Genomic DNA, 26315 nt, shown 5'->3' with positions numbered 1-26315 from the left:
GCATTCTTTCCTCTGGTCTAAACAAAGATCCAATGCCCCAGGGCAGTGATTGGGGACACTGCTCTGTGTAGGGTGCCGTCTTTCGGATGGGACGTTGACGGGTGTCCTGACTCTCTGAGGTCATTAAAGATCCCATGGCACTTATTGTAAGAGTAGGGGTGTTAACCCCGGTGTCCTGGCTAAATTCCCAATCTGGCCCTCAACCATCACGGTCACCTAATAATCCCCAGTTTACAATTGGCTCATTCATCCCCCTCCTCTCCCCTGTAACTATTCCCCAGGTCGTTGCTGCAAATGAGAACGTGTTCTCAGTCAACTTACCTGGTAAAATAATGGTAAAAAAACAAAAAAAAAACATTAATGGGCCTAAGACAAATATAAGTGACTATTTGCTTCAGTGCACTTTTCATCTGAAAAGCCCTGTGTTTTACACATTTACATATAATTTTGCCAATTATCATATTGACCAAAACTCCAGGACCAGGGACAGTGAGTGATTGACAGCAAGGAGAGGTCCACTGGTCTAGGGGAGGAGAGTGACAAGAAACTCACACCAACTGAGTGCCAGCCAGCCAGCAAGGTATGGTGCACCTCACCTGTAATGGGAATATTTAAGATGACAAAAGTTCATATTTAAATTAGAGGGCTCAACAAAAATGTTAGTATATTTGGAGTTTCTGTTATACATGTGATTTCCAGTGTTTTGTTTGTAACACTTGGGTTGATGGTCACTAGACTAGAGGCTGTATGTTATGGATTAAACTCATAACTGCTGWTAAGGTTGACGCCAGACTGGAGGTACAAGGACAGAGGATACACTGATTATTAATATATTGTGTGAAACAATGTGATTCTGTAGCTGCTGACAAGTCACTGCCTTCTGTTTTGACTTCCTACAAGCCTGTCGGGCTGGTGTTTACAGAACAKTTGTACGCTGATTAGGATATAAGGGTGTTCTCAGAGAAGGCCAGTTAGATGTGTTCTCTGCTTCTGGGCTGGAGTTTTCTCCCTTTTGCAACTTGTAATAAACAAAATACATTTTTGATTGACGATCTGCGACTGCTCTTCTCTTTTGTTCACTTGGAAATGTCTTACATCACCCCTCCCTCCTTTCAGGCGAGCCTGGATCTCAGTGAGAGAGTGAGAGAGGAAAGTCATCCTGTCTGYATCCCCAGGCTGAGCGCTTACACTCAGAGGGATGATGAGGCTAGGCTGGGTCCGAGGGCTGGCCCCTTTGCTGGCCATGGCTGCTGGAATACTCTACATCACATCCATTAAGTGGGAGGTTCATTCTCATGGGGAGAGACTGCAGAGGGCCCATCAGAATGACTCGTCCAGGGGCCAGGACATGCTCAAGAGGCTGGAGAAGATGGAGGCTCACATTGAGAAGCTGTGTAAGTCTCAATATCCTTCATTTAACTGTGACTTACCTGGAAGGGAGATGGCAGAGCTCTGTCCACGTACTGTACTGGACTGCAGTCTGCCACTGTTCTAGATGGTAGGGCAGATTTAGAGGGGAGGATTTGAGAAAAAATTAGAATCTAGCCTAAACTACATGTAGAGTTGATCCCAGAAAGTATTTCAACCTTCACAGTGATTATTGTAGAAGCGAATCTGTTCTCAATAATAAAGAGTTGAATAAACTGATAAAGGGTTAGATCAAATCAAACAAAATAGGCCCATAATAATTTTAGAATGTTCTTAATCCTGTATACTGTTGATTGTTGCAACAACTTTGTTACATTTTTCTATCAACATCTGTGTGCCAAAGTTGTCCACATTGTTTACTTTACTTTTACAGTTATGTCAAGGTAATCCTCCAAGGCAGATAAAGTCTTATTAATCAACTTTTAAAAAGCTAATGCAAACAGTGCAAATAGTTCATGCTTTGTTTGTACAGTATCAAAAGGAGTGACTATGTGGCTCAACTAGCCCCTGTATTTCATTGATTTGGCAGCCTTAAACAATCTGAATTTATCTAGTAAACAATTAATTATAGTTTGATGAGCAGCTGTCATGTTTGTCCACAGTGAAGTCAATCAAACAACGGGATCAGTCTGAAAGAGGGGCAGGCTGTGAAGGCTCCGAGGTCAAGAAGGAGAGAAGGTGGTGAAGAAGTTGTACCCCAACTCAGCTCTGTTTACAAGCTGGGGTGATGAGCCTCAGAGGAGGAGCAGAAAGGGCAGAGGGGCTGTTTCAGATGTATGGATACAACGCCTTCCTGAGTGACAGACTACCCCTGAACAGGGAAATCCCTGATACTCGCGATCCTAAGTAAATCATTTTCCTCATCCTCGCACCTCTACACAGCATGATGTCTAACTCAAGATTTCTGAATTCTAACCAAGTCTGTTGCATCCGAGGTCATCAGAGTTAATTCCATTTCAGCACTTTTAATGCAGTATTGACAAATGACATTGAAATTGGACTAATTTAAGAAGTGAAACAGCAGCTTTGTGAAGCGAATGAATGATATGAGGTAGACCAAAGTGTTTGTTGTGCCTGTTAGATGTGCAAGCACCAGTATCCCATGACCTGCCCACCATCAGCGTGGTGTTGATCTATTGGACGAGGCCCTGTCAATCATCAAGAGAGCGTCCGCAGCATCATAGACAAGACCCCCAACGCCTGCTCAAAGACATCATACTGGTGGATGACCACAGCTCCAATGGTTTGCCTAATTGGTTCTTCTCACCTCTTAGAAACATTTCAAAGTATATTGGTAATTTAGATTGAACGTAGGTGTGGCTTTCACATTTTTAGTGTACACTGATTTGAAAGTGTCTGCTTTCACAGAGGATCTAAAGGAGAAGTTGGATGCCTACATCAGCTTCATCCATGAAGAGGCGTCCCGGCCTGGTGAAGAGAGTGAGAACACTCAGAGCAGCTCGGTCTCACACAGGCCCGCCTCTCAGGGTGGAGGGAAGCTACAGGAGATGTGGTGGCCATCTTGGATGCCCACATAGAGGTCCATGTGGAATGGTAGTCTAAATGAAATATCTCAGTGAGACTTTTTGAATCCCCCCCTCAAAATGGTGTTTTGACTCTGTGTTTGTGTGAACAGGGCGGAGCCTCTGTTAGCTCGGATAAAGGAGGACCGCACGTTGGTGTTGACACCGGTGTTTGACAAAGTCCATTTCGATGACTTGACAGTCACACGTTATGGGCCTGCTGCAGACACCTTTGACTGGGCCCTGTGGTGTATGTACGAGCCCTTCAGACCTGAGTGGTATGCCTTGAAAGACGAGTCACAGCCAGGAAAGTGAGTTGGTCGTGATTTCATCATAGGATGGTAGTCTAGTTTCACAAGTCTGTTTGAATAGACGATAAGGAAAGCACAGCATTGGGAGGAAAATCTTACCTAATATTTACACCTGGATTATTTTTTTGCGTTATATATTCATTAAAATGAATGTCACTTCTCCCAATGTGGAAATGACCATGATTTGTACTGTATGTTTGTCAGGAGCCCCTCCATTATGGGCATACTAGTGGTTGATCGCATGTTCTTTGGGGAAATTGGTGCTCTGGATGGTGGTATGAAGATCTATGGAGGTGAAAATGTTGAACTGGGTATCCGGGTAAGCCCCTCTGCTACAGTTTCTAAATTAATGTTTGAAATCAAAGCAGACTCGTGTTTGTAGAATTATTTTCTGTTCTTGAGTCATTCAGTCTGAACAAACCAATCTACATCCAACATCCAGATACTTCAGTCCATATCATTAAACTGTTCCTTCTCTCTTGGTGTTTGGTGTGTCTAGGTGTGGCTTTGTGGTGGAAGTGTCGAGGTCATACCTTGTTCTAAAATAGCCCACATCGAGAGGGCCCATAAACCCTATCTCCCAGACCTGAGCATTACAATGAAGAGGAATGCTCTGAGAGTGGCTGAGGTCTGGATGGATGACTACAAACATAATGTCAACATTGCCTGGAACATCCCACTGAAGGTACACTCTTAGAAAAAAGGGTTCCAAAATGGGTCTACGGCCCTTCTACCTGGACCGAACCCTTTTTGGTTGCAGGTAGAACTATGTTCCATGTAGAACCCTAGGTGAAAAGGGTTATACATGGAACAAAAAAGGGTTCATCAAAGGGTTATCCTATGTAGACAGCCGAAGAACCCTTTTATGTTCCAGAGAGCAGCTTTTTTTCTAAGAGTGTACTGTACAGAACAAACAATTCAAAATCAAGCCTTTGTTCAGGTGCTCCTTTCGAATAATAATCGTCACTGTTATTGAAGCTTGAAAGAAGACTAGACAGTCAGAATGAGCAATTTGTGTGAAAAGTTTACATTATTCAATGCCACAATAAGGATATTGAAGTATGATCTATGTAAATATCTGGAGGGTAAAAAAAGTAGGTGGATAATTGATGGATTGCTCACATGGCCTGTGTTTCTGWTTTAGAAATCTTCTTTCTCACCACAGGATCATGGCATAGACATTGGGGATGTTTCAGAGAGGAAGAAGTTGAGAAAGAGGCTGAACTGCAAACCCTTCCAGTGGTATCTGGATAACGTGTATCCCATGTTAGACCCCCTGGGTGACTTGCTTGGTTATGGAGCTGTGAGTGATGCTGAAACGTTTATCATTGTTCTGCACACAGACACACACACAGTCCACTCTGCTGTTCTATTATATACTATTGATTCAGCTACGCGACCAAGACACTACCCACTTTTTATTTGTAAATACATTCATACTTGACATAACACATTCATTATCTATACTGTATGTATATACACTGTACCAGGATGATAATCTGCACTTTTATAACCGTTTAATCTCTGTCTATAAAATCAACAGCTGGTCAATGATCTGAAGATGGAYCTCTGTATAGATCAAGGCCCATTTCCAGGGAACACACCTATTTTATTTGGATGCCATTATTATGGTCCTCAGGTTTGTAGAATCATTGCTTAGTATTTTTTTATTTAACTACATGTATAATATGGTCCATCCCATGGCAGACTTGGGATTCAACCCATACCACAATGCAAAGTACTGTCAATACCACAGACTCAGAAAGGCCTAAATATCTATCCTCTCTGTCCAGAGCTGTTATTATMGAGCCAGTGGGGAGATCTACATTGGAGGCATTAGGTCTCATAAGTACGACAGTAATCGCTGTCTGGTGGATACTGGCACTCAAACCCCAGGACTGTATGAGTGCAAGGTGGCCAAGCAGAAGGGATTCCACATGCTCTGGGACTTCCAACAGGTGAGTATTACAACACTCTGTAAAAAGGAAAATGTATACTAATAAGCATATTGAAACACAGTGAATTTCAAAGGCAACATGCCCAAAACCATGGCTAAAAGAACTGTAATTCCCATTTTAGTGGTTTTTATTGTGGGATGCTGTACAGTAGAATGTTTGCTGTGTTTTACAGGGAAAAGCCATCCAGAACAGACAGACAAAGAGATGTCTGGAGATTGCCCCAGGGGAGGACACTTACTACCAGCTCATCATTCAGGAGTGTAGTGGGCAGCAATGGAACATACAGAATCTGATTAAAGACTTCTGATACACTGAGATAGTTAGGCCTACTGTACCAGAGACAATACAGCAGGACTATAGGAGTTATTATCGACTGGTAATTATCACCCTATCACTTCGTTATGAACACATTATCATCATGCTTTGAAAAGCCAGTGGTCAGCAGTGAGATGGTCAGCAGTGAGATGACTGTGTGATCTTAGTGAGCTGTTGGTTGTACATAGCTTCATGGGGACAGATGTACATTCCTCACAGAATGTGAAATGCTATTGAGCTGTGTTCTCCTTGGTCCTGAATGTAAATGCAAAGAAAGAATAAATATGATTCCTGTATTTCCGCTCATTTGTGGTTTGTTATTGATTCACTGTAAATTTTCACCAAAGAGGGTCATAGAATATGTGTCTGCATTGACATCATATAGAGCTGAGTTGACATCATTGTGGTTTTGAAGATGTCCCGTCCTTGACTGCTCAGGGATTACTGTCTGAGTTCTCAGAGATGAACTTATCCCACATCCTCTGCCACATGGCCAGCCCTCTCTCCTTCAACTGTGATGGCAGTGAGCTATATCTATGGTAGAGTCGTGGTTACTAGGTCATATAACTACAACTTTGTCAAANGAAAGAATAAATATGATTCCTGTATTTACGCTCATTTGTGGTTTGTTATTGATTCACTGTAGATTTTCACCAAAGAGGGTCAGAGAATATGTGTCTGCATTGACATCATATAGAGCTGAGTTGACATCATTGTGGTTTTGAAGAAGTCCCGTCCTCGACTGCTCAGGGATTTCTCTATGAGTTCTCAGAGATGAACTTATCCCACATCCTCTGCCACATGGCCAGCCCTCTCTCCTTCAACTGTGATGGCAGTGAGCTATATCTATGGTAGAGTCGTGGTTACTAGGTCATATAACTACAACTTTGTCAAAYATACTTTTCACGACTACAAATTAAGCAGTTGTTAATCTCCGAACCCAATCACCCATACGCTAGCTAGCTATGTTAACAGCCATGAGAGATGAAACACTTATTAWCCAGAGCAAACAGAGGTAATACCATAGAGATACATGAAGTACTATTACATTGAAATTCTCTAAACAACTCTTGACCACCTTATGGAGTTGATGGCCAGCTCCTTGAGAGTGCCCAGGTTAGCCCTCAAGCCACCGATGCCCACAWACACCTCATAGAAGTCATAGAAACGCTCAGTGGTCCCAAACAGGGACGGGTCATCAGAGCTGACCACCATGGGGTAGCCCTCAGACATCAGCACAGCTGCAGGGTGGTTCCTTAGGTTGGACACAAGCTTCAGCACCTGGTCATTGACACACAAGGATTCAGGGACGTCAACACTGATTTAACTCAATGGACTAATGACAACTGACACAGAGAAATCTAGAGTTACAGTTAAGATTAACTTTACTGTCATCAAACTGAAATACCCTACAGTGCAGCTTTTTTATTTAACCAATGGGAATTAGTTAATATTATGATGAGTACTGACAGACAATATGGCATTTACCTGGTTTGAGATGGGGCATACTTCCACAGCCACGTTGTCTTTCATGGAGAGCTCCTTTGCCAGTGGGTGGTGTGCCAACGCATACCCATTGTCACGACTTCCGCCAAAGTTGGTTCCTCTCCTTGTTCGGGCGGCGTTCGGCGGTCGACGTCACCGGCTTTATAGCCATCGCTGATCCACCTTTAATTTTTCCATTTGTCTTGTCTTGTTTTCCTACACACCTGGCTTCAATTCCCTCAGTATTAGACATGTATATAACCCTATGTTCCCCCCCTAACACCCATGCCCAATTCGTGTGGTGTTGAACAGTAGGGCATCCAGAATGTTTTCATCCACTTCAGTGCCTTCATGGTCTGCGAAAGTATGAATGCGTGCACACACACACACGTTATACTATAAGTGCATCACAATAATGTGTATATACCGTGGATTTGTTTTTGTTAATTACACAATTGTTTTAAATCAATCATCCTATGCTTGCCAGTCTCTCCTGCATGAAAGAAGTATGGCAGCGTGACTCCAAGCTCTGCAGGTAGAGATAAGGCCTCCCTGAAGAACCAGAGAGGTCGTCCCCTGTCCTCCCTGCCAACCTAAAACCACAAAAGAACAGTTCATTTTGCAATGTGTGTCAAATAGATGCAATGTAATAAATACTTATGTAAATGTGTTAAATCATGAAATGGTTTGTTTATTTATTTTCAGTAATGAGTGGGCATAATGATTGGTTCTACCCCTGAAGAGAATTCTCACCAGGTCGAATCCTGCAACAAACTCTGGGAAATCCTTCTGCATCTGAATGGCCTCTTTTACAGCTGCTTTAACATCAGACACACTTAGAAGCCTACGGTGCACACAAGGGCAGTGTCAAACATTCTATTGTTTCCATTGCAACAGGCAAGCTCAATCAAGCACAGATAGTGTCCAAAATTATTATAAATAGTATTTGTCTGTACTGTACCTATGGACGGAAATGATGAGTCGAGCCCCTAGAAAGCTAGGGTGTTCAGCCACAAACTGTTGAGTGACTTCCTGATAAGTCCTCAGGGACCAGGCTTTATCATGGATGCTTCCATCCAGCTCATATGTCTGCAGGATGTGCAGAATAAAAACAGGCAAAATACATCACCAAAAACCATTGGGGGGGAAAAGAATCTAGGTATCTAATATAGCCTAGGTAACATGTAATTCCAGCTCACTACATTGCCCAATATACTTTTGATTAAGGCCCACAGTACTAACCCTTGATAGTCCAGTTCTTAGTTCCAGGTACATGATGTTGTCATGAAACAGCTGTTCTAAGCCCTTGTAGAGAAAGTCTTTAAACACAGGAGCGTAGSTGACCAGCCCAGCTATGGCCACGAATGCCATCTCAAACCTCTCCCACACTGCATCTTGGCTCGGGTAGGTAGTGTCTGGATCCTCAGTGAACAGTGTGAGGTTCTGCATTAAGCTGGAAAAACATCCAAAAAGACAATAAACTACCCTTCCATGAATAAGAAAGTTGTTTTTGCTACTACATGTGTTCATTCAATGACGCCTATTTGAATTGCTTGGCTCTAATGATATAGTGGACTACCTGTAGTCAAAGTCTGTAGGATCCGCCATGTTGGCTCTCAAGGTCTTCAACAGTTGCCAGAGGAGGCAGTCCCAGGTAGGGAAGGGCCGGCGACTAGAGAAGACGAACCGTACAGACCTGCCCCATGTGAAGCAGATGTAACAATGGGGCCTGTACGTGATGTTCTTCACCAGCCAATCAACACTCACCAGGGATGAGCTGTGGATGTGGAGGGCTGCCCCTGTGACCCAGTATCGAGAATGTACTAAATGCAGTTCAATTGATGGTAAACATATTTATAAGGTGAGCCGAGGTGCTCCTCAGCTGCACTAGAGCTGTGGGACTGTATTACTTGTCTTACCTTTGGGCATCCTTTGCAGCAGGCTAAAGATGGGACTCTTATGGATGAGGGGCCGTGCCTTGAAGAAGTGAAAGGCAGGAGGGAACTGGGCCGCAGCCATCTCTTGTTCTTTTAGCTTGCGAAGGTGTGCGTCGAGCCGCTGCTCTGCACCTGTCAGCTGCACATGACCTCCTGTCTGCCTGGAGACCTCCTGGTGCATCATTGTCTCCCTCTGACGGGGGTCAGGGGTCCCGCCACATACCATCACACAGCACATCACAGCTGCCAACTGGAGGGTGATGGTATACCTCCCTCCAGAGGGCAAAACCACCTTGTTCAGCAGTGTCATTGGAGGTTGGAAGAACCAGCTATGGAAATCCTTCTTGAGGCCACTCATTCAACTGAATACTAGATTTAATTCAAAAATGAACAAAGAGTTTTTCAGCGATTGTAATTTAGAACACATTTTAAATTTAGAACACAAGGTACTACTGCAAACCTATACGCTGATGCTACTAGAGAAGATGGTGCTGACGGGTAGGGCTGCCATGCTTCAAGCTCTTAGGAAACTTAGCAGTATTTTGCTTTTTTACATATAATTTCTTACATTATTAGCCCAGGAATTTTTTTGTGTTATTACATACAGCCGGGAAGAACTTTTGGATATCAGAGCAGCAGTAACTCACCAGCATTACAACCAGGAATACGACAGTCCTTTAATAATGTTTACATATTTTGCATTACTCATCTCATATGTATATACTGTATTCTATCCTTTTCTACTGTATCTTAATCTATGCCGCTCCGACATTGCTCGTCCAAATATTTATACATTCCTTAAATTTAGATTGTGTGTATTGTTAAATGTTACTGCACTGTTGGAGCTGGAAACACAAGTATTTCGCTACACCCGCATTAACATCTGCTAAACACATGTATGTGACAAATACAATTTGACTTCTAAGAACAATGAAACACAGCCCTGAACAGGAATGTTGAGATAATCATACAATTTGAATCAAACAATTGAATTCAACCAAAGTTTACATTAATAAAATAAAGCATACTTACAAATGAAAATCAACAGAAGCAAAGTATTCTATCCTTCCCTTATTCACTTCTTCCTTCTCAAGTGTGCAAACCTTTCTCAATAAACTACCCCAGTACTATGCTATTTAGTCTGAGTTGACAGGCTCACAATACCATTGTGTTATACCCACTTACTTAATGGCTGTTGCTAGTCAGCAGAATGCAGCCCAAAAATGTAACATGTCATGAGATTCTCTGGGGGCCATGGATGATTCAATTTAATAAATAACAAGAGACTATAGTCCAACTCCTTTGTCACCAAAAAATGTGTGGTATTACAGCAGGATAGAGAAATCTGTGTAAGTCAAAAAAGAGTCGGCAACTGACACTATCGATTTATACTTTATAACATATTTTCACGACAACCTCTTCAGATGGAAATATTGACCCTTCCTTCTGTTTCATGATACAACAGCAGACATAACATCAATAAATTAATTGGATTCAATAAGGACATAGTTGGTCTTCAATGTTTTTCCGGCATCACTTTTAATTGTGATAGATGGGAACAAATAGCTATGGGTGAGTCAATGCTCCATGCAACTTTTTATTATATTTTTTCATGAGAGGAAGATGTTATTAGATGAAATAAGGAACCGATACAAGATGCATCGGCTACAATAGAGCCCCAGAGTGAAGGTGTCACAATACCCATAAAACCTAGCAGTCAAACAATGAAATGGTTCCGATAATTTTCCCACCATAATTTTTTCCCTTAGGTAAATTTAGAAACACTTACACAGGGCTGTTTTGTGTAGGCTTACCCTGGGGTGATGTTTTGATAACCATGTAAATCTCTAGGACAAGGTGACTTATCAATATATTCAGCTCTATTTACTCTCATATCCGAAAATGCTAGAGATTCTTACCTTTGCCTCGATTCGTCAGTCTCGTCCCGCATTTGTAGTTCTTTATTATAGCCACATTAGCGGTTAATTTTTTTGAGGTTAATACAATGATAAAAGTGACCTTGTCCTAGAGAGATTTATACAGTTATCAAAACGTCACGCCAGGGTAAGCCCACACGAAACACAGCCCTTATTTTAAGTGTTTCTAAAATCCCATATGGGAAAAATGTATGGTGAAAAACCGAATGGAACCATTTCCTTGTTTGACTACTAGGAATTATGACTCATACTGTGGTACTCTATTTCTCTCATGCAGCCTGATCCAATCAGACTGAAATGATTACTGTCCAGCCAATCATAATAAAGATGACTCCGGTGTGTAAACCAAGATCCCCAGGGGGAGCAGCAGATCCATTAACACTGTGCAAAAGTTGCTCCTCCTACTCATATCTGCAATGAAGTTCAACTTTTATACTGTCCCAAGATATACAGAAATACAACAATACATGACAAAACAACAAATGGTGTCTTTTCCATTTCTAACTGCGTTTTTGGAATTCTTCTCACAGACACAGGAATGGTAACTTTCACACAACAAAAATAAATAACTCCTCTTCAAGACGATGGATGGAGACACTCAGTCCAAAAACTTGCGGTTCTGGTTCTGACCAAAGAGAGCCACTCGAATCTCAGGCATCATCTGAGCAGAAAGACAGACACTGGATTAGTGCCAAGCTGAACCTCATGAAAAACCACAGAGTAAGGGGCCAAACTATATCTGAGAATTTGCAGTACAATCATGTGCAAAACTTCACACAGTGTATACATCTAAAGAATCATGGTAAGCCGATAGCTTTATGCGAGGATATTCACACTGTTGGTTGTTTATATAGGAAAACTGTCAATGAACTAGATGTGCTAGCTGTTCATAGTGCCACTAGTTCCTGTGAGACTGTCCCTGTGCCCTTACCTGCTGAGCCATGAGGTCCAGTCTGCTCTCTAGGGTGTTGGACACCTTGATCTTCCCATCAGCGTTGTAGATTTCAATACCTCCAGAACTGAAGGAGACATACAAACATCTTTGAATTAACTCATGAACCCTTGACTGACACCTTAGAAAGACCACAGAAGACAATCTTTTGCAATGATGTGTTAATCAATCAATACTAATTCAAAGTAAAACCTATTTGAAATGAATGGGTTCACATTGAGACAAGGGACTGTCTTCTTACATGTCTGGGGACAGGAAGTTGTCCTGGTCGATGCGAACCTCAATATTGTTCTTCACTGCTGCTTTATAGATGGGAATGGTCTTCTGGATAGCCGTCTGAATAGGAATACAACATATGAATCATGCATCAACCCGGTATACAAGGAAATACACTTGAACAACATTGAACTGTTAAGAGTGAAAAGGATCTTTCTGACCTGAAGCACCTGCAGGTCCTGTTTACGACAGCGGATGGTCACTTTGGTCTCAAGAAGCTGATAGAAACCCTAATATTAAACAGCAGAGCAACAAACACATTAAAAACATTTGCTTTAAATAAAATCAAACTCACCGCACAACACCTTTGACCTAAATAACATGCAGGCCTATGTACAGCATACTGATATGTATGCAGGACTGTGTAACTGATCAACTATACTGAATGTAACATATGAATGTAGGCCTAAAATAATAGTTATCTCTGTTTCTCTCAGCGTTATCCCAGTACAGGACCTTTTTAAGTTCTGATGGTCTTATTTTCCACGCATGTAGCTCTCCTTGAGCGGTTCTTGTCGATTCATGTTCAGTATTATGTCGTGTTTTATGTTCTGTGTGAACGTCAGGAAGAGTAGCTGATGCTTTAGCAATAGCTAATGGGAATCCTAATAAAACACTAAAACTGTGTCAAGTATTGCATTATTTCAAAATAGGCCTCACCTGCAGAACCAGCCCGTCCATCAGTGCTGGGTACCTGGCTGGGTCCTTGGCTATGTTGGCCAGCCGTTGACGCGCCTCGCTCAACATTTCCTGAGTACACACATTGAGAGGGTTAGCCTATTATTTACATAGAATGCGGTGCTGTAGCAGAACATCATGCCTCTGGCTGTGTTTGAACAAAATAATATGCCAGCCAAGACAAATTAAACTTACTGAAATCATGTCGTCGCGAGCCTTTAACACCTTCAGACGAGCCTGGTTCATCAGGTTAGACATTTGACTGTAGAGGAAGAGAGGTAAGTAAACAAGAGGCTGTGGCACAGGACCACATCACAAGTCCAAGCAGGTTTAAGCCATAGCTACTGTAACATATACTGTGCCTACAATGAATGAGCTGTTGGATGTGACTTCAAATGTAGAATATAAAAGACTTAAAGGAAGTTGTGTGTCAGACAAATGCCTCTTTAGAGAAAGAAGAGATTGAGGAAGTCTCTGAGGGAGCTGAGAGACTAGCAGCAACACTGCCTGAGCTGTAAAGAAAAAGAGTGACTAACATTTTCTTCTGCTGCTCGATCTGCTTCTCTTTCTTCTCGTAATACTCCATGATCTTCAATCTCTGGGTCTGCACCAGACGGCCCTTCTCGATGTTGAACTCCTCTTCCGCCTGCAGGGGGAGACACTTGTCACTCAGAGCATGCAATGCGGAGGCCCTGTCTTTATGATGGTAGGGTCATTCCTGACTGTTGAGGATACATTTTAAGAAGCATTGAACCAGTAGAACTTTTAAAGGTACAACTAAAATTATTGATTTAATTTAGTAAATTCTCATTACGTCTTAGAGGGATCATGCTTTCTTATTTTAGTTGAATGTGCCTATGCAAATCTTTTGAGTTTGTGTTTGCTGAAAACACACAATATGTGTGTGTGCTGAACTATGCCAGTCACTTGTGAATAAGCACTGTACCTTGGCATCAATTTCCTCTGCCTTCTCATTGGCCTCCTGCTCAATGAAGGCCATCATGTGTTTGATCTATATACAGTGGGGAAAAAACTCTGCGAATTAGAGATGAGTTGACAGTAAAAGAGACTCACCACATWAGGCATGCTTTCCAAGTCATATTTCATACTGAAGAGAGTCAAGAGGCAGACTTAAAARGCTTCATTACCCTGTACATTAATTAACTTGTCTCTTTTGGTTCCACCATGTGGTGTGGAATGTGTCTGCCTGGTGTATAGCTTACGTTTCTGTTCCATAATTTTCCATGTAATGTTCATCTAACAAAACACGTTTCTAAACCATAAACTACAGAGGGAACTGTAATTATGAAGCCTCCTAATCAATTCTACTTTATATACAGTGCATGATAAGGGTTGGTGAGACAAGACACCCAGACATAGGACTCCTCAGCTGACCATGGGTTTTACCATCATGTGACCATATATTGCATCTCTCCCTCACAAATACAGCACTGAGTAATTGTATTTTGCAATTAGATGTCTAAATTCAATTTACTAACAATTAAAAAGTCCTAATCATACTAGACATTGTGATTGTATTTTAGTAGTAGTATTTCTGATTTTTTTCAATGACAATCATGGCATGATACAATCACAATTCTGCTCCTTACAAATATACAGTTGCAAWAATTTATGATAAGAAAGGAAAAAGGCCTAAATAGAGCAGCAGATGGATAGACGGGTGAAGGTTAAAAGGCTGTAATTGCAATGTAACGTTACCTGCTTCTGAACGTCGGCATCGCTGAGCGCCATGGTTGCAGCAGTCTAGGATCTTGTTTCCTTGAAAATATAAACACCGTGATTTCAATACAATAAATGCAACATGCTTTAAAATATTGTAAATCCTTTAGTGCGATGTATCAATTAATTAAATACCAGAGAAATACAGCCAGGAATGTATGACTTAACCGTTGTAGTCGTGACTAAAGATGTCTACACTTGATCAGCTGATTTTCAACGTCACATGATGTTTACTTCCGGTCTCACCCACCATTAAAATATGTGACGACTGGTAGTGTATGCTACGTTCGGTTAGGGGGATATATTATATATTTACAAAAACGAGTGAGTGCAGTGGATACATTTGTAAAATATATAATAAACAGTGTTGGAAAAAGTACACAATTGTCATACTTGAGTAAAAGTAAAGATACCTTAATTGAAGAAAAAKAAAAAGTGAAAGTCACCCAGTAAAATACTACTTGTGTAAAAGTATTTGGTTTTTAAATATAGTTAAGTACCAAAAGTAAATGTAATTGCTAAAATATACTCAAATATAAAAAGTAAAAGTAAAAACTAATTTCAAATTCCTTATATAAAGCAAACCAGACGCCATCATTTTCTTTCACACTCCGACACTCCACCATAATTGACAAATAAAGCATTTGTGTATGTTTAGTGAGTCTGCCAGATCAGAGGCAGTAGGGATGACCAGGTAGACTCTCTTGATAAGTGCCTGAATTTGACAAGTTTCCTGTCCTGCTAAGCATTSAAAATGTAATAAGTACTTTTGGGTCTTAGGGAAAATTTATGGAGTAAAAAGTTACATTATTTTCTTCATGAATGTAGTGAAGTAAAAGTAGTCAAAAATATAAATAGTAAAGTAAAGTACAGATGCCCCCAAAAATTACTTAAGTTGTACTTTAAAGTAAGTATTCAACCCTTTTTTATTGTAAGCCTAAATAAGTTCAGGAGTAAACATTTGCTCAACAAGTTACATAATAAGTTGCATGGACTCACTCTGTGTGCAATAATAGTGTTTAACATGATTTTTGAATGACTGTAAGGTCCCTCAGCCGAGCAGTGAATTTCAAACACATTCCACAAAGACCAGGGAGGTTTTCCAATGCCTCGCACAGAAGGGCACCTATTGGTAGATGGGTATTTTTTTTTAAACAGACATTTAATATCTCTTTGAGCAAAGTGAAGTTATTATTTAAACTTTGGATGGTGTATCATTACACCCAGTCACTACAAAGATACAGGCGTYCTTCCTAACTCAGTTGCGGGAGAGGAAGGAAACTGCTCAGGGATTTCACCACAAGGCCAATGGTGACTGTAAAACTGTTAAGAGTTTAATGGCTGTAATAGGAGAAAACTGTAGATGGATCAACATTGTAGTTACTAACACAGTACTAACCTAAATTACAGAGTTAAAAGAAGGAAGCATGTACAGAATAAAAATATTCCAAAACATTGAATCCTGTTTGCAATAAGGCACTAAAGTAAAACTGCAAAGAATGTGGCAAAGAAAATAACATTATGTCCTGAACACAAAGCTTTATGTTAGGGGCAAATCCAACACAACACATTCCTATATACTATTCATATTTTCAAGCATGGTGGTGGCTGCATCATGTTATGGTATGCCTGTCATCAGAAAGGACTCGGGAGCTTTTTAGGATAAAAAGAAACAAAATAGAGCTAAGCACAGGTAAAAAACAAAACACAAGGCCAAATATACACTGGAGTTGCTAGTTTTGACTTAAATCGKCTTGAAAATCTATGGCAAGACCTGAAAATGGCTGTCTAGCAATGATCAACAAACAACTTGACAGAGCTTAAAGAATTAAAAATTAATAATTCTCAAATAGTGTACAATCCAGGTGTGCAAAGCTCTTAGAGACTTACCCAGAAAGACTCACAGCTGTAATCGCTGCCAAAGGTGATTGTAACATGTATTGACATAGGGGTTTGAATACTTATGTAAATGAGATATTTCTGTATTTCATCTTCAATACATTTGCAAAAATTTCAAAAAACCYGTTTTCACTTTGTCTTTATGGRATATTGTGTGTAAATGGGTGAGATAATTTTTTKKKGAATTCAGGCTGTAACAACAAAATGTGGTCAAGGGGTATGAATACTTTCTGAATGCTTGTATTAAATTAATTAAAGCTGTCAAACACGGACTTCTCACTGAATATCTTTCTCAAATGTTAATATTTTAATTAGAAGGAAATCAATTGCGCATAATGTCAACATCAGAGGAGACTGGTGGGAGGAGCTATAGGAGGATGGGCTCATTGTAATGGCTGGAATGGAATAAAAGGAACAATATCAAACACATCAAACATATGGAAACCACATGATTGACTCTGTCCCATTTATTCCATTCCATCCATTACAATGAGCCCATCCTCCTGTAGCTCCTCCCATTAGCCTTCTCTGGTCAACATTTATTTAAATTATTTTTGTAATAATCCTCAGGAATAAATTGTCTTTGCAGACTGACTATGTAGTCAATGGTTCAGACCATGGTGCTGCAGACCATGTATGGGCCTTGCCAGTAGATGACGCTAGAGGGTTGGAGGAATTCCATAAGAATAGCACAGAGTTTCCATTCTGGTTCTGACTCAGTCTGCATTCTTTCCTTCTACAGCACAGTGAATGACTGTCTGCCATCTGGAAGTGTGTCCGAAAACTTTGGCCAACTGCCTGCGACAGCACTAACCTCTGCCTCCTCTGTACTGTTCATTATTATGTTACTCAGAGGTTTTTCACTGACTTACAGCTAGTTATGTCTGCCCAGTGCAAGACAATAGGCATAATAGAAGGCAGAGCTATTTTACCAAGCTGGCACAATKATGAAATATTCAATCACTTTGCATGCTGTAATTCTATAGCAGCCTCTTACAAATGGAATATATTTATTGGCCATCCATAAAACATGCATGGCCACATTGTAGCCAACTGTTACGTCATAGTCTGGGCACTGGACAGGGGATGAAGAAAGAGAGAGAGTGGAAGAGTGAGATAGATGGAGAGAGAGAGAGAGGGAGGGGGGGACTCCTGTGTTCTGTGGAGCAGCTGGTAGTCCATTGCTAACTACAGCGTGTATGTCACCCTCTCTGTCGCTGTGTCCTCAGCCCTGACTTTCTGTCCGAGTCTCTTACTCTATTTCAACATCTGTCTCTCGCCTACGACTTTCAACACTTTATAGAGAGGAGCCAGGTAAGAAAGACACTTATTTTACTCTGCTCTTAAATAAATGGAATGCAAGGCCGCATCACAGGATATCTTGTTGTTGTTTTAGGGCGCTGGGCTCTCCAACCCTGTTCTTGGAAAGCTAACATCCTGTAGGTTTTTATTCCAACCCTAATCGAGCGCACCTCACTCTAATAATTCGCTGGTTGATACGATGAATCAAGTTAGTTACAAYTTGGGTTGGAGCGAAAAATCTACAGGAGGGTACCTCTCTWGGAACAGGGTTGGAGAGCCCAGTTTTAAGGGAATTGTGGTGTGTGAGTGTATAGTACTGTAGTTGTATTGGTAGTACATAATGGTACACACACGTAGCAGTAATATATGTAGTTGAGGGGAGAGGGCCTTGTAAAAGCTTGCTTTGTTAAACCAATATAGAAGGCGTCTATATCAGCCATCATAGAGCTCTTTGATGTTATGAAGGGCACAACTCCAAGAGGTTTTAACCTTGTGTACCACCTGTCAACATAAACAAGTCTGTTTCTCTGGGTGTTGTTTGGTGGTTGTCATTAGTTACTAATTAAATCAACAGGGACAGGCTTATGTCCGAAGTCTTGTGTCCAGCTAACTTGTCATTGACATCGGAAAATACTAGCCTTATGTGCGGCCTTTCCTCGAGTGTGTGTGTCTGTGTCCGTACGTCCCTGTGTGTATGTTTGTGTGTGCACATGCGTGTGTGTATCTGTTGTCATGTGTCTGTTTCTAGAAATCCAATCGGATAAGATCATCAGATGGGTCACGAGGGGCTGATAATGTGTGGTTTCCTCTGTCTGACATTCAGACTGACCTTTTATCTCTGGGGCTCTGATATCATGACCATGAGTCTCTGACATCACTACCATGGGTATCTGATACTATTGGGAAGAGAACAAACCTGGGTTCAAAATCATTTCAAATACTTTATCTGGGTTTGATTGAACTTGCCTGGCACAATGGAACCAATAGAATAGTCGCAAAAGAAGTGCAAACCCCATCTATCTGGCACTCCAGACAGACTAGATCAAACACTAAATGTATCTGAAAGATTTCAAATAGTAATTGAACCCAGGTCTGGAAAGGAGTGGGACTCCACATTATAGGGATTCGTTTYAATTCAACTCTGTGGGGGTTAAAAGCCATTGTCAGGGGGTGGCTCATTGGGAAACCTATAACTAAAAGAGGGTAATAAGTGAATGAGTCTTGTTGGACAGACTAAGCAATTAATATGCTTTAGAACAGGTACTGTACAGTACCATTCCACATAAACAAGTTTGTGGATATCTGCCTATAGGCCTGCTCTGTGCCTTGCAGGGAGAGCGTGATCACCATGTCACTGCTTCCCCTTGTGCCAAAATGCCTAGTAACATACACCTGGCAGGCCTCGATGTTAGAGAGAGGGCAGCTTTCTGGCATGCTGCACTGGTCACATGACAGCTGGTTAGTCACTGCATTTGTCACATGCTGAAGGTTATGTGACTTCTATTCCATGGCTCACTCTTCCAAGCTAAACAGTGTGGGAATGATAGGAAACAGGGTAGGGTTGTAAGAAATTAGTGGCTACTTAGAAACGTGACTTTGGACTGATGATAATTTGTTTTGCCTGTAATGACAGTGACATGAGTTCCAGATGTGTGGGGGCTGGTGCCATCAGTGATGATTTGCATAAAATGACTCAACTGTTACATAAGTGTGCTTCTTGTTGGGTGCACTGCAAACACTAGGTCCAATGTATAGATATTCTAGGTATTTTAATTGATTCCCCCACCCAAACAGCTTGCACTCAGCTTTAGCCGGCAGATATTTAATCCACGGTCTCTGCTGATGTGCCTCTCAGAGACAGTCGATCTCAGGACAAACACACAATGCGTTCTGTAACTGTGCAGAGGAACACAAGTAGTACGGCACAAGTGCATGAGCTGTTTGATCATTCAATGCTGATCAAATCAGGAAATATTTATYGTTAACATGGATAAAGGTGACCGATATAMATGTCCTCTGTCACTGTGGTTCTATGSTTTTTCATTATGAAATAAACRGCTCTGACTTGATCTCAGTGTTTTGACTCTGTGCCTGGGATGAGATTACACGCATGCAAWATGATTAATCAGGGTCACTCAATGATGGACAGATGTATTCCATCTCAATATACAAGGAATGAACAAATACATACAGTGACATTTGAATAGAAAGGATGGACTGAAAGACAAGGGTACAATGAGAGGATGAAAAGTGCTGCCACACAGTACTTTGTAGGGGAAGGGTTGTACAAATGTCCACTCTGAAATGGGGTGGGGGGTGGTTGATAAGTATTTCTGCATGCTGGCCTGAGACATGGTGCAAGGGGTTAGGGGCTCCACGCCGCAGGAAGCTTTTACTGTGCGATTTCTGGCAGACGTGTGTGTTGGGTGAATACAGTGCCTTCGGAAAATATTCAGAACCCTTGACTTTTTCCACATTTTGTTACATTACAGCCTTATTCTAMAATGTATTTAAAAACATTCTACACACAATACCCCATAATGACAAATACCTTATTTACATAAGTATTCAGACCCATCGCTATGAGACTTGAATTTTGAGTTCAGGCGCATCCTGTTTCCATTGATCATCCTTGAGATGTTTCTACAACTTGTTTGGAGTCCACCTGTGATAAATACAATTGATTGGATATGATTTGGAAATGCATACATCTGTCTATATAATGTCTCACAGTTGACAGTGCATGTCAGAGCAAAAAAACAAGCCATGAGGTCGAAGGAATTGTCCGTAGAGCTCCGAGACAGGATTGTGTCGAGGCACAGATCTGGGGAAGGGTGCCAAAAAAATTCTGCAGCATTGAAGGTCACCAATAACACAGTGGCCTCCATCATTCCTAAATGGAAGAAGTTTGGAATCACCAAGACTCTTCCTAGAGCTGGCTGCCCGGCCAAACTGAGCAATCGGGGGAGAAGGGCCTTGGTCAGGGAGGTGACCAAGAACCCAATGGTCACTCTGACAGAGCTCTAGAGTTCCTCTGTAGAGATGGGAGAACCTTCCAGAAGGATAACCATCTCTGCAGCACAATCAGGCCTTTATTGTAGAGTGGCCAGACGGAACCCACTCCTCAGTAAAAGGCACATGATAGCCTGCTTGGAGTTTGCCAAACGGCACCTAAAGACTCTCAGACCACGAGAAACAAGATTCTCTGGTCTGATGAAACCAAGATTGAACTCTTTGGCCTGAATGCCAAGAGTCACGTCTGGAGGAAACCTGGCACCGTCCCTACGGTGAAGCATATTGGTGGCAGCATCATAAAAAAATWAAAAAATATGTTTGGTGTTCGCCAAAAGTCATGTGGGAGACTCTCCAAACATATAAAAGAAGAAGGTACTCTGGTCAGATGTTGAGCTTTTTGGTCATCAAGGAAAATGTCTGGCGCAAACCCAACATCTCTTATCACCCCGAGAACACCATCACCGCAGTGAAGCATGGTGGTGGCAGCATCATGCTGTGGGGATGTTTTTCATCGGCAGGGACTGGGAAACTGGTCAGAATTGAAGGAATGATGGATGGCGCTAAATACAGGGAAATTCTTGAGGGAAACCTGTTTCAGTCTTCCAGAGATTTGAGACTTGGGCGGAGCTTCACCTTCCAGCAAGACAATGACCCTAAGCATACTGCTAAAGCAACACTCAAGTGGTTTAAGGGGAAACATTTAAATGTCTTGGAATGGCCTAGTCAAAGCCCAGACCTCAATCCAATTGAGAATCTGTGGTATGACTTAAAGATTGCTCTACACCAGCGGAACCCATACAACTTGAAGGAGCTGGAGCAGTTTTGCCTTGAAGAATGGGCAAAAATCCCAGTGGTTAGATGTGCCAAGCTTATAGAGACATACCCCAAGAGACTTGCAGCTGTAATTGCTGCAAAAGGTGGCTCAACAAAGTATTGACTTTGGGGGGAGTGAATAGTTATGCACGCTCAAGTTTTCAGTTCTTTTGTATTATTTCTTGTTTGTTTCACAATAAAACATATTTTGTATCTTCAAAGTGGTAGGCATGTTGTGTAAATCAAATGATACAAACCCCCAAAATTCAATTTTAATTCCAGGTTGTAAGTTATCAAAATAGGAAAAATGCCAAGGGGGGTGAATACTTTTCGCAAGCCACTGTATGGGGCCAAGCTAAAGCATGGACTTAAACCCCATCAAACATCTCTGGAGAGACCTGAAAATAGCTGTCCAGCGACGCTCCCCATCCAACCTGACAGACCTTGAGAGGTTCTGCAGAGAAGAATGGGAGAAACTCCCTAAATACATGTGTGCCAAGCTTGTAGCGTCATAACCAAGAAGACTTGAGGCTGTAATTGCTGCCAAAGGTGTTTCAACAAAGTACTGAGTAAAGGGTCTGAATACTTATGTAAATGTAATATTTCATTTTTTAAATATAAATTAGCAAACATTTCTAAAAAGCTGTTTTTGCTAATTATGGGGTATTGTGTGTAGATTGAGGGGGGGGAAACAATTTAATACATTTTAGAAATAGATTGTAACATTACAAAATGTTTAAAAGGTCAAGGGGTCTGAATTCTTTTCGATTGCACTGTATTTTTCTAATTGTAACGTTTTGCGCAAATGCAATGCGTTTTGTCCTCTGTTTTACTGTGTGTGTGACGTCTCCTGGCTGAAATRGAAATACATATATAGGGCCTATACATAGACATGTGAGGGACAGGCTATACATAGAAAAGAATGCTGCAACACGGAACAGAGGGTGCTACTTTTTCCACACAGAACTTGATCAGTCCACGTCACTGAAGGACATCTTCTAATATATTGGTTAACCTTTTCCAGGGACCACAGCTATGAGATAGCCTAGTCCCCGATCGGTTTGTGCTCTTGCCAACTCTATTGCTGCCATTTTCAATCCAAACAATTCCATAAGTAGTTAGCAAGAGAGCAGAAACAGACCCTATGAGATTCTGTGTCATAAAAACACACAATCATTCTAGCAACTATTAAGTAGTTATAAAGGTTTTATATTCAACTCACTATAGTTGATTAATTTATTGTTGATTTTAGGAATTTACTTAATTTTTTTGACAATATTATCCTATATGTTTTCATGTTAATGGTTGGTTGTCTGTTGTGTCTCTCTAGTGGCCAGGTTTCAGACTGGAGGGCAAGGTCCCAGCAGTGTCCAGAGGGGAGGACAGTGGTGAGGTCAGTTCCCTGTCTGGAGAGCAGAAGCCTGATTGGCTGGGCCCCGCCATGTTACAGCTGAGCCAGGGAGACAGTGGCGGGTCTGGCCCCCGGGAGACAGAGAGCAGCCTGGCTGAGTCCTGGTCCACCGTGGGAGACATGATGGACCCCGAGGACACCAAGAGCCTGGACAGCAGCGACGGAGTGGTCCACCTAGCTGAGGAGCGCAGCGAGAACCACTCCTCCATCTCCGACATGGTCCACCTAGAGCGGGAGGAGGAGATACTTGTGGAGGAGGAGGAGGAGGAGGAGGAGGAGGAGGAGGAGGACGGGAGCCTGGGGGAAGAGGAGGAGCTGCACGCCAGTGTGATGAGTGTGCTTGGGGGAGGAGGAGACATGTCTGAGTTCAGGGAAGAGGAGCTGGATACCCAGGAATTATTACCTTCATCTGAGGTATCAGCTGACCACCAAGAGACTATGGATTTAATGATGTCTGTGGCTGAGGAGCTATTTGTCCAGGAGGAGCCTGTTGAAGTATCCTACGCCACCACTGCCTCTATGCCCATGCCAGTTTGGAAGCTAGAGCCCCCCTCTGCCTCCTCTACTCCTGTACCCTCAATACCTACGTTAGCTGAGTTACATTCAGAGCTCCAATACTCTATGCAGGAGCAGCTCCACCCTCCCCCGGTCCTAGGACCAGGAGCACCACAGCCACCAGACCAGAGCCAAACTAACAGCCAACCAGAGTCMTCGGTCTCGCTCCACACTGCCCAGGAGACACAGGAAATCCCACCAGTGACACAGGAGGTTCCGCCAGAAAAGACAGAGGCTGAGCTTGCTACATCGCTCCATGCCACTGAGCTACCTGTGCTGCTGTGTGGGGGYGCTGCAATGGTGGCTATTGTGGGAGTATTAGCTTATGGGGCTGTGGCTTACTGCAGAAAGTAGCAAACCCCTATCCTGTGAGCCCCAGCAGCCATATAACCCAGGTCTTTTCAAATCTACTCTAAACTATTCCACCAAGTACATACTGGATTTTACACAATGCGTTTCTTTGCATCTAAGTAGTATTATGAAGGTTGGTTACATTTTTTATCTATTTCCTGTGCTACCTCAGTTCACGTAAGAGCTCAGGAGATTTGTAAGAGCAAGAATATTTGTTTCTCTGTAAATTCACAGGAAACTACACTTCTAAAATATCTTAAAAATCAGATCTTTGTTTGTTGTTTATTTTTGGGTCTGTTAATGCACTATAAAATAACACGCACGCACGCACGCCCACGCACACACACACACTAATTATGACTATAGTTGAGCCACTTCAAAGGGTATTGTATAATGGCTTGTTCTGTGTCACTGTGGGCAAACTCAGTGACTATGTTAGTTTTTGATCAAATGTATTAGTGGATATTAATCTGTATAGTGACTCAGCTGCAAATCAGCAAAGGGCCAAAGCTTATGTAGCAGGTGTGGATATCTGGGCTTACAGTAACGACTCTGCACTGCCCCCTGTTGCTCAGTTTTCTGTAATACAGAACAACAGCTACTATTTGTCTACAAACCCTAGAGATGGTTTTCCTGTTCAACATGGCAAATAAATAGAGGTCTTCTGCAAGCCCTAAAGAATTGAATGCACTCAGATTGTGCTTTGTGCTCCAATATTTTCCTACATTGGCCGGTGTGGGGGAAATAGATTTGATAAGCAAATGTCCCTTTGCCATTTTTATTCCTTGTGAAACACACAYTGGTTACTCAGCAAACATTCCCAACCTTAATTCTCGCTCTGTTATAAAAAATTATAAATGTTAATGTTACTTTCTATGAAGTACATACATATACCGTTTTTTTCTTTGAACTGAAGGATTGACTAAATTAGATGTATTATTATAATTTTCTGACATGGTGTGATGTCAGTCTTTACTACTTCCTAGTGGCCATGTGTGGAACAGTTTTTTCCTGTTGTGGATATATWTTTTTATTTTTTTTATTTAACCTTTATTTAACTAGGCAGGATAAGTCAGGATATARTTATAAGTGAGTCATATTCACAAGTCCATGCCCATGAATTCACTGGCTAAAACCTCAACTGGAAAAAGTATAAATTAAGTTATTAATTCTGTATTATTTCATTTGAAATTATATCTAAAACAATCTCAGAGATATACATCATATTTTTTTGTAAATAGTACTTGTGGTTAAATTTTCTCTATGCATATTGAACCACAAGCCAAAGGCTATCTAAACTGTTAACATTTACATGTATTCATACTCCGTTAATAGGAACCAGTGGCATCTACAGTTACTTTGATATAGTGAGAAAAAGATACATTCTTGCAGAACAAAAATTWAACAAAATAACAAAAACAAAAGAAACTCAACATCCAACATCCACATCCATAACTCTGACCATAACATGATCTGACTGATATAGTTTTACAATGCTGTGGCCTCACAAACTTTATTCCACTGATCTAATCTGTGTCAGTGCCTTTGGTACTTCTTGATTTTCATTGAGTGGCAGTAAATAAAGAAGTTGAATAGGCGTCGACCGTGTTGCGGTTACACTGCCCTTCCCTCATTGGTGTTGATATAAACAGACTTTTTCAATAGAGCCTGCAGAGAAGGGGAAGAAAAATGCTTCTTTGTTTGAAGAGATAAAGCAGCCCGCACGGCTGCTTTATGGTTAAATGTGAACACCTTGGCACAGACACGCACTCATACACACCCACGCACGCACAGACCACTCTCAGGTAATTATTTCAACCTCAATCTTCCTGCTATGGGTTAATTGTTATAACTATAGCTGTGATGTTGTAATCAAAACATGTACTTGATCACAATCTATACAAATACATTTAGTAAACAGAGGGAGTCAAGAGAGCATTTGAACATCTTGGTCATGTTCTGTTATAATCTCCACCCGGCACAGCCAGAAGAGGACTGGCCACCCCTCATAGCCTGGTTCCTCTCTAGGTTTCTTCCTAGGTTTTGGCCTTTCTAGGGAGTTTTTACACCTGCATTGCTTGCTGTTTGGGGTTTTAGGCTGGCTTTCTGTACTGCAATTTGATATATCAGCTGATGTAAGAAGGGCTATATAAATACATTTGATTTGATTATTGGTTGCATGGTTGTTGTTTTTGATGTATAGTTTACTTTTGACAGAAGTTTGACCATGTTAATGTGTACAATGGAAAGAAAGCTAGAGGGGGAGAACGTTTAGGTACTGTGGTTTCTAGCGTTCGAGCAATACGAGTCACCTAGAGGAAACCCCACACGCACACACGCACACCTATACACACGCACACACATGCACCCATCACACACACAGTATGCAGTAAGTTAAAATGTATTTTCAATTCCAAAACTGTCTAGTT

At 41.5% G+C, this 26315-nt stretch overlaps 3 protein-coding genes and 1 pseudogene across 3 annotated transcripts; 2 read left to right on the top strand and 2 right to left on the bottom strand.

Annotated features, from left to right (window-relative positions):
* The first annotated feature begins 1132 nt into the window (after positions 1-1132).
* On the top strand, positions 1133-5608 carry LOC111955832 (probable polypeptide N-acetylgalactosaminyltransferase 8; annotated as a pseudogene).
* A 548-nt stretch (positions 5609-6156) lies between these two features.
* LOC111949367 (adenosine deaminase 2-A-like) lies at positions 6157-10079 on the bottom strand. The gene is made up of 11 exons (XM_023966466.3): positions 9990-10079; positions 8940-9326; positions 8600-8819; positions 8263-8473; positions 7982-8109; positions 7774-7864; positions 7505-7613; positions 7304-7376; positions 7024-7120; positions 6614-6816; positions 6157-6381 (listed from the first exon to the last, which is right to left on the bottom strand). The coding sequence occupies exons 2-11, from the start codon at positions 9313-9315 to the stop codon at positions 6294-6296; spliced, it is 1596 nt and encodes a 531-aa protein (XP_023822234.1). The 5' UTR covers positions 9316-9326; positions 9990-10079; the 3' UTR covers positions 6157-6293.
* A 255-nt stretch (positions 10080-10334) lies between these two features.
* On the bottom strand, positions 10335-14781 carry LOC111949357 (V-type proton ATPase subunit E 1). The gene is made up of 10 exons (XM_023966454.2): positions 14676-14781; positions 14520-14579; positions 13747-13812; positions 13337-13446; positions 12996-13062; positions 12783-12872; positions 12284-12352; positions 12088-12182; positions 11826-11913; positions 10335-11555 (listed from the first exon to the last, which is right to left on the bottom strand). Exons 2-10 carry the CDS (start codon positions 14550-14552, stop codon positions 11493-11495), a joined length of 681 nt encoding a protein of 226 aa, XP_023822222.1. The 5' UTR covers positions 14553-14579; positions 14676-14781; the 3' UTR covers positions 10335-11492.
* Positions 14782-17582: 2801 nt separating this feature from the next.
* On the top strand, positions 17583-26055 carry LOC111949346 (bcl-2-like protein 13). The gene is made up of 2 exons (XM_023966444.2): positions 17583-17753; positions 22900-26055. The coding sequence occupies exon 2, from the start codon at positions 23011-23013 to the stop codon at positions 23887-23889; it is 879 nt and encodes a 292-aa protein (XP_023822212.1). The 5' UTR covers positions 17583-17753; positions 22900-23010; the 3' UTR covers positions 23890-26055.
* The last annotated feature ends 260 nt before the right edge of the window (positions 26056-26315 follow it).

This window comes from Salvelinus sp. IW2-2015, linkage group LG3 (assembly GCF_002910315.2).
Source record: "Salvelinus sp. IW2-2015 linkage group LG3, ASM291031v2, whole genome shotgun sequence".
NCBI lineage: Eukaryota > Metazoa > Chordata > Actinopteri > Salmoniformes > Salmonidae > Salvelinus > Salvelinus sp. IW2-2015.
This window is presented reverse-complemented; position numbering and strand designations above follow the sequence as displayed.

Excerpts from the sequence above, each read along its gene's own strand:
- LOC111949357 (XM_023966454.2), bottom strand. The coding sequence starts at position 14,552 with ATGGCGCTCAGCGATGCCGACGTTCAGAAGCAG. Across the intron at positions 13,063-13,336 it reads ATCGAGCAGCAGAAGAAAAT|TCAAATGTCTAACCTGATGA; the intron begins GTTAGTCACTCT and ends CTTCCTCTACAG. Across the intron at positions 12,183-12,283 it reads AGGACCTGCAGGTGCTTCAG|ACGGCTATCCAGAAGACCAT; the intron begins GTCAGAAAGATC and ends ATTCCTATTCAG.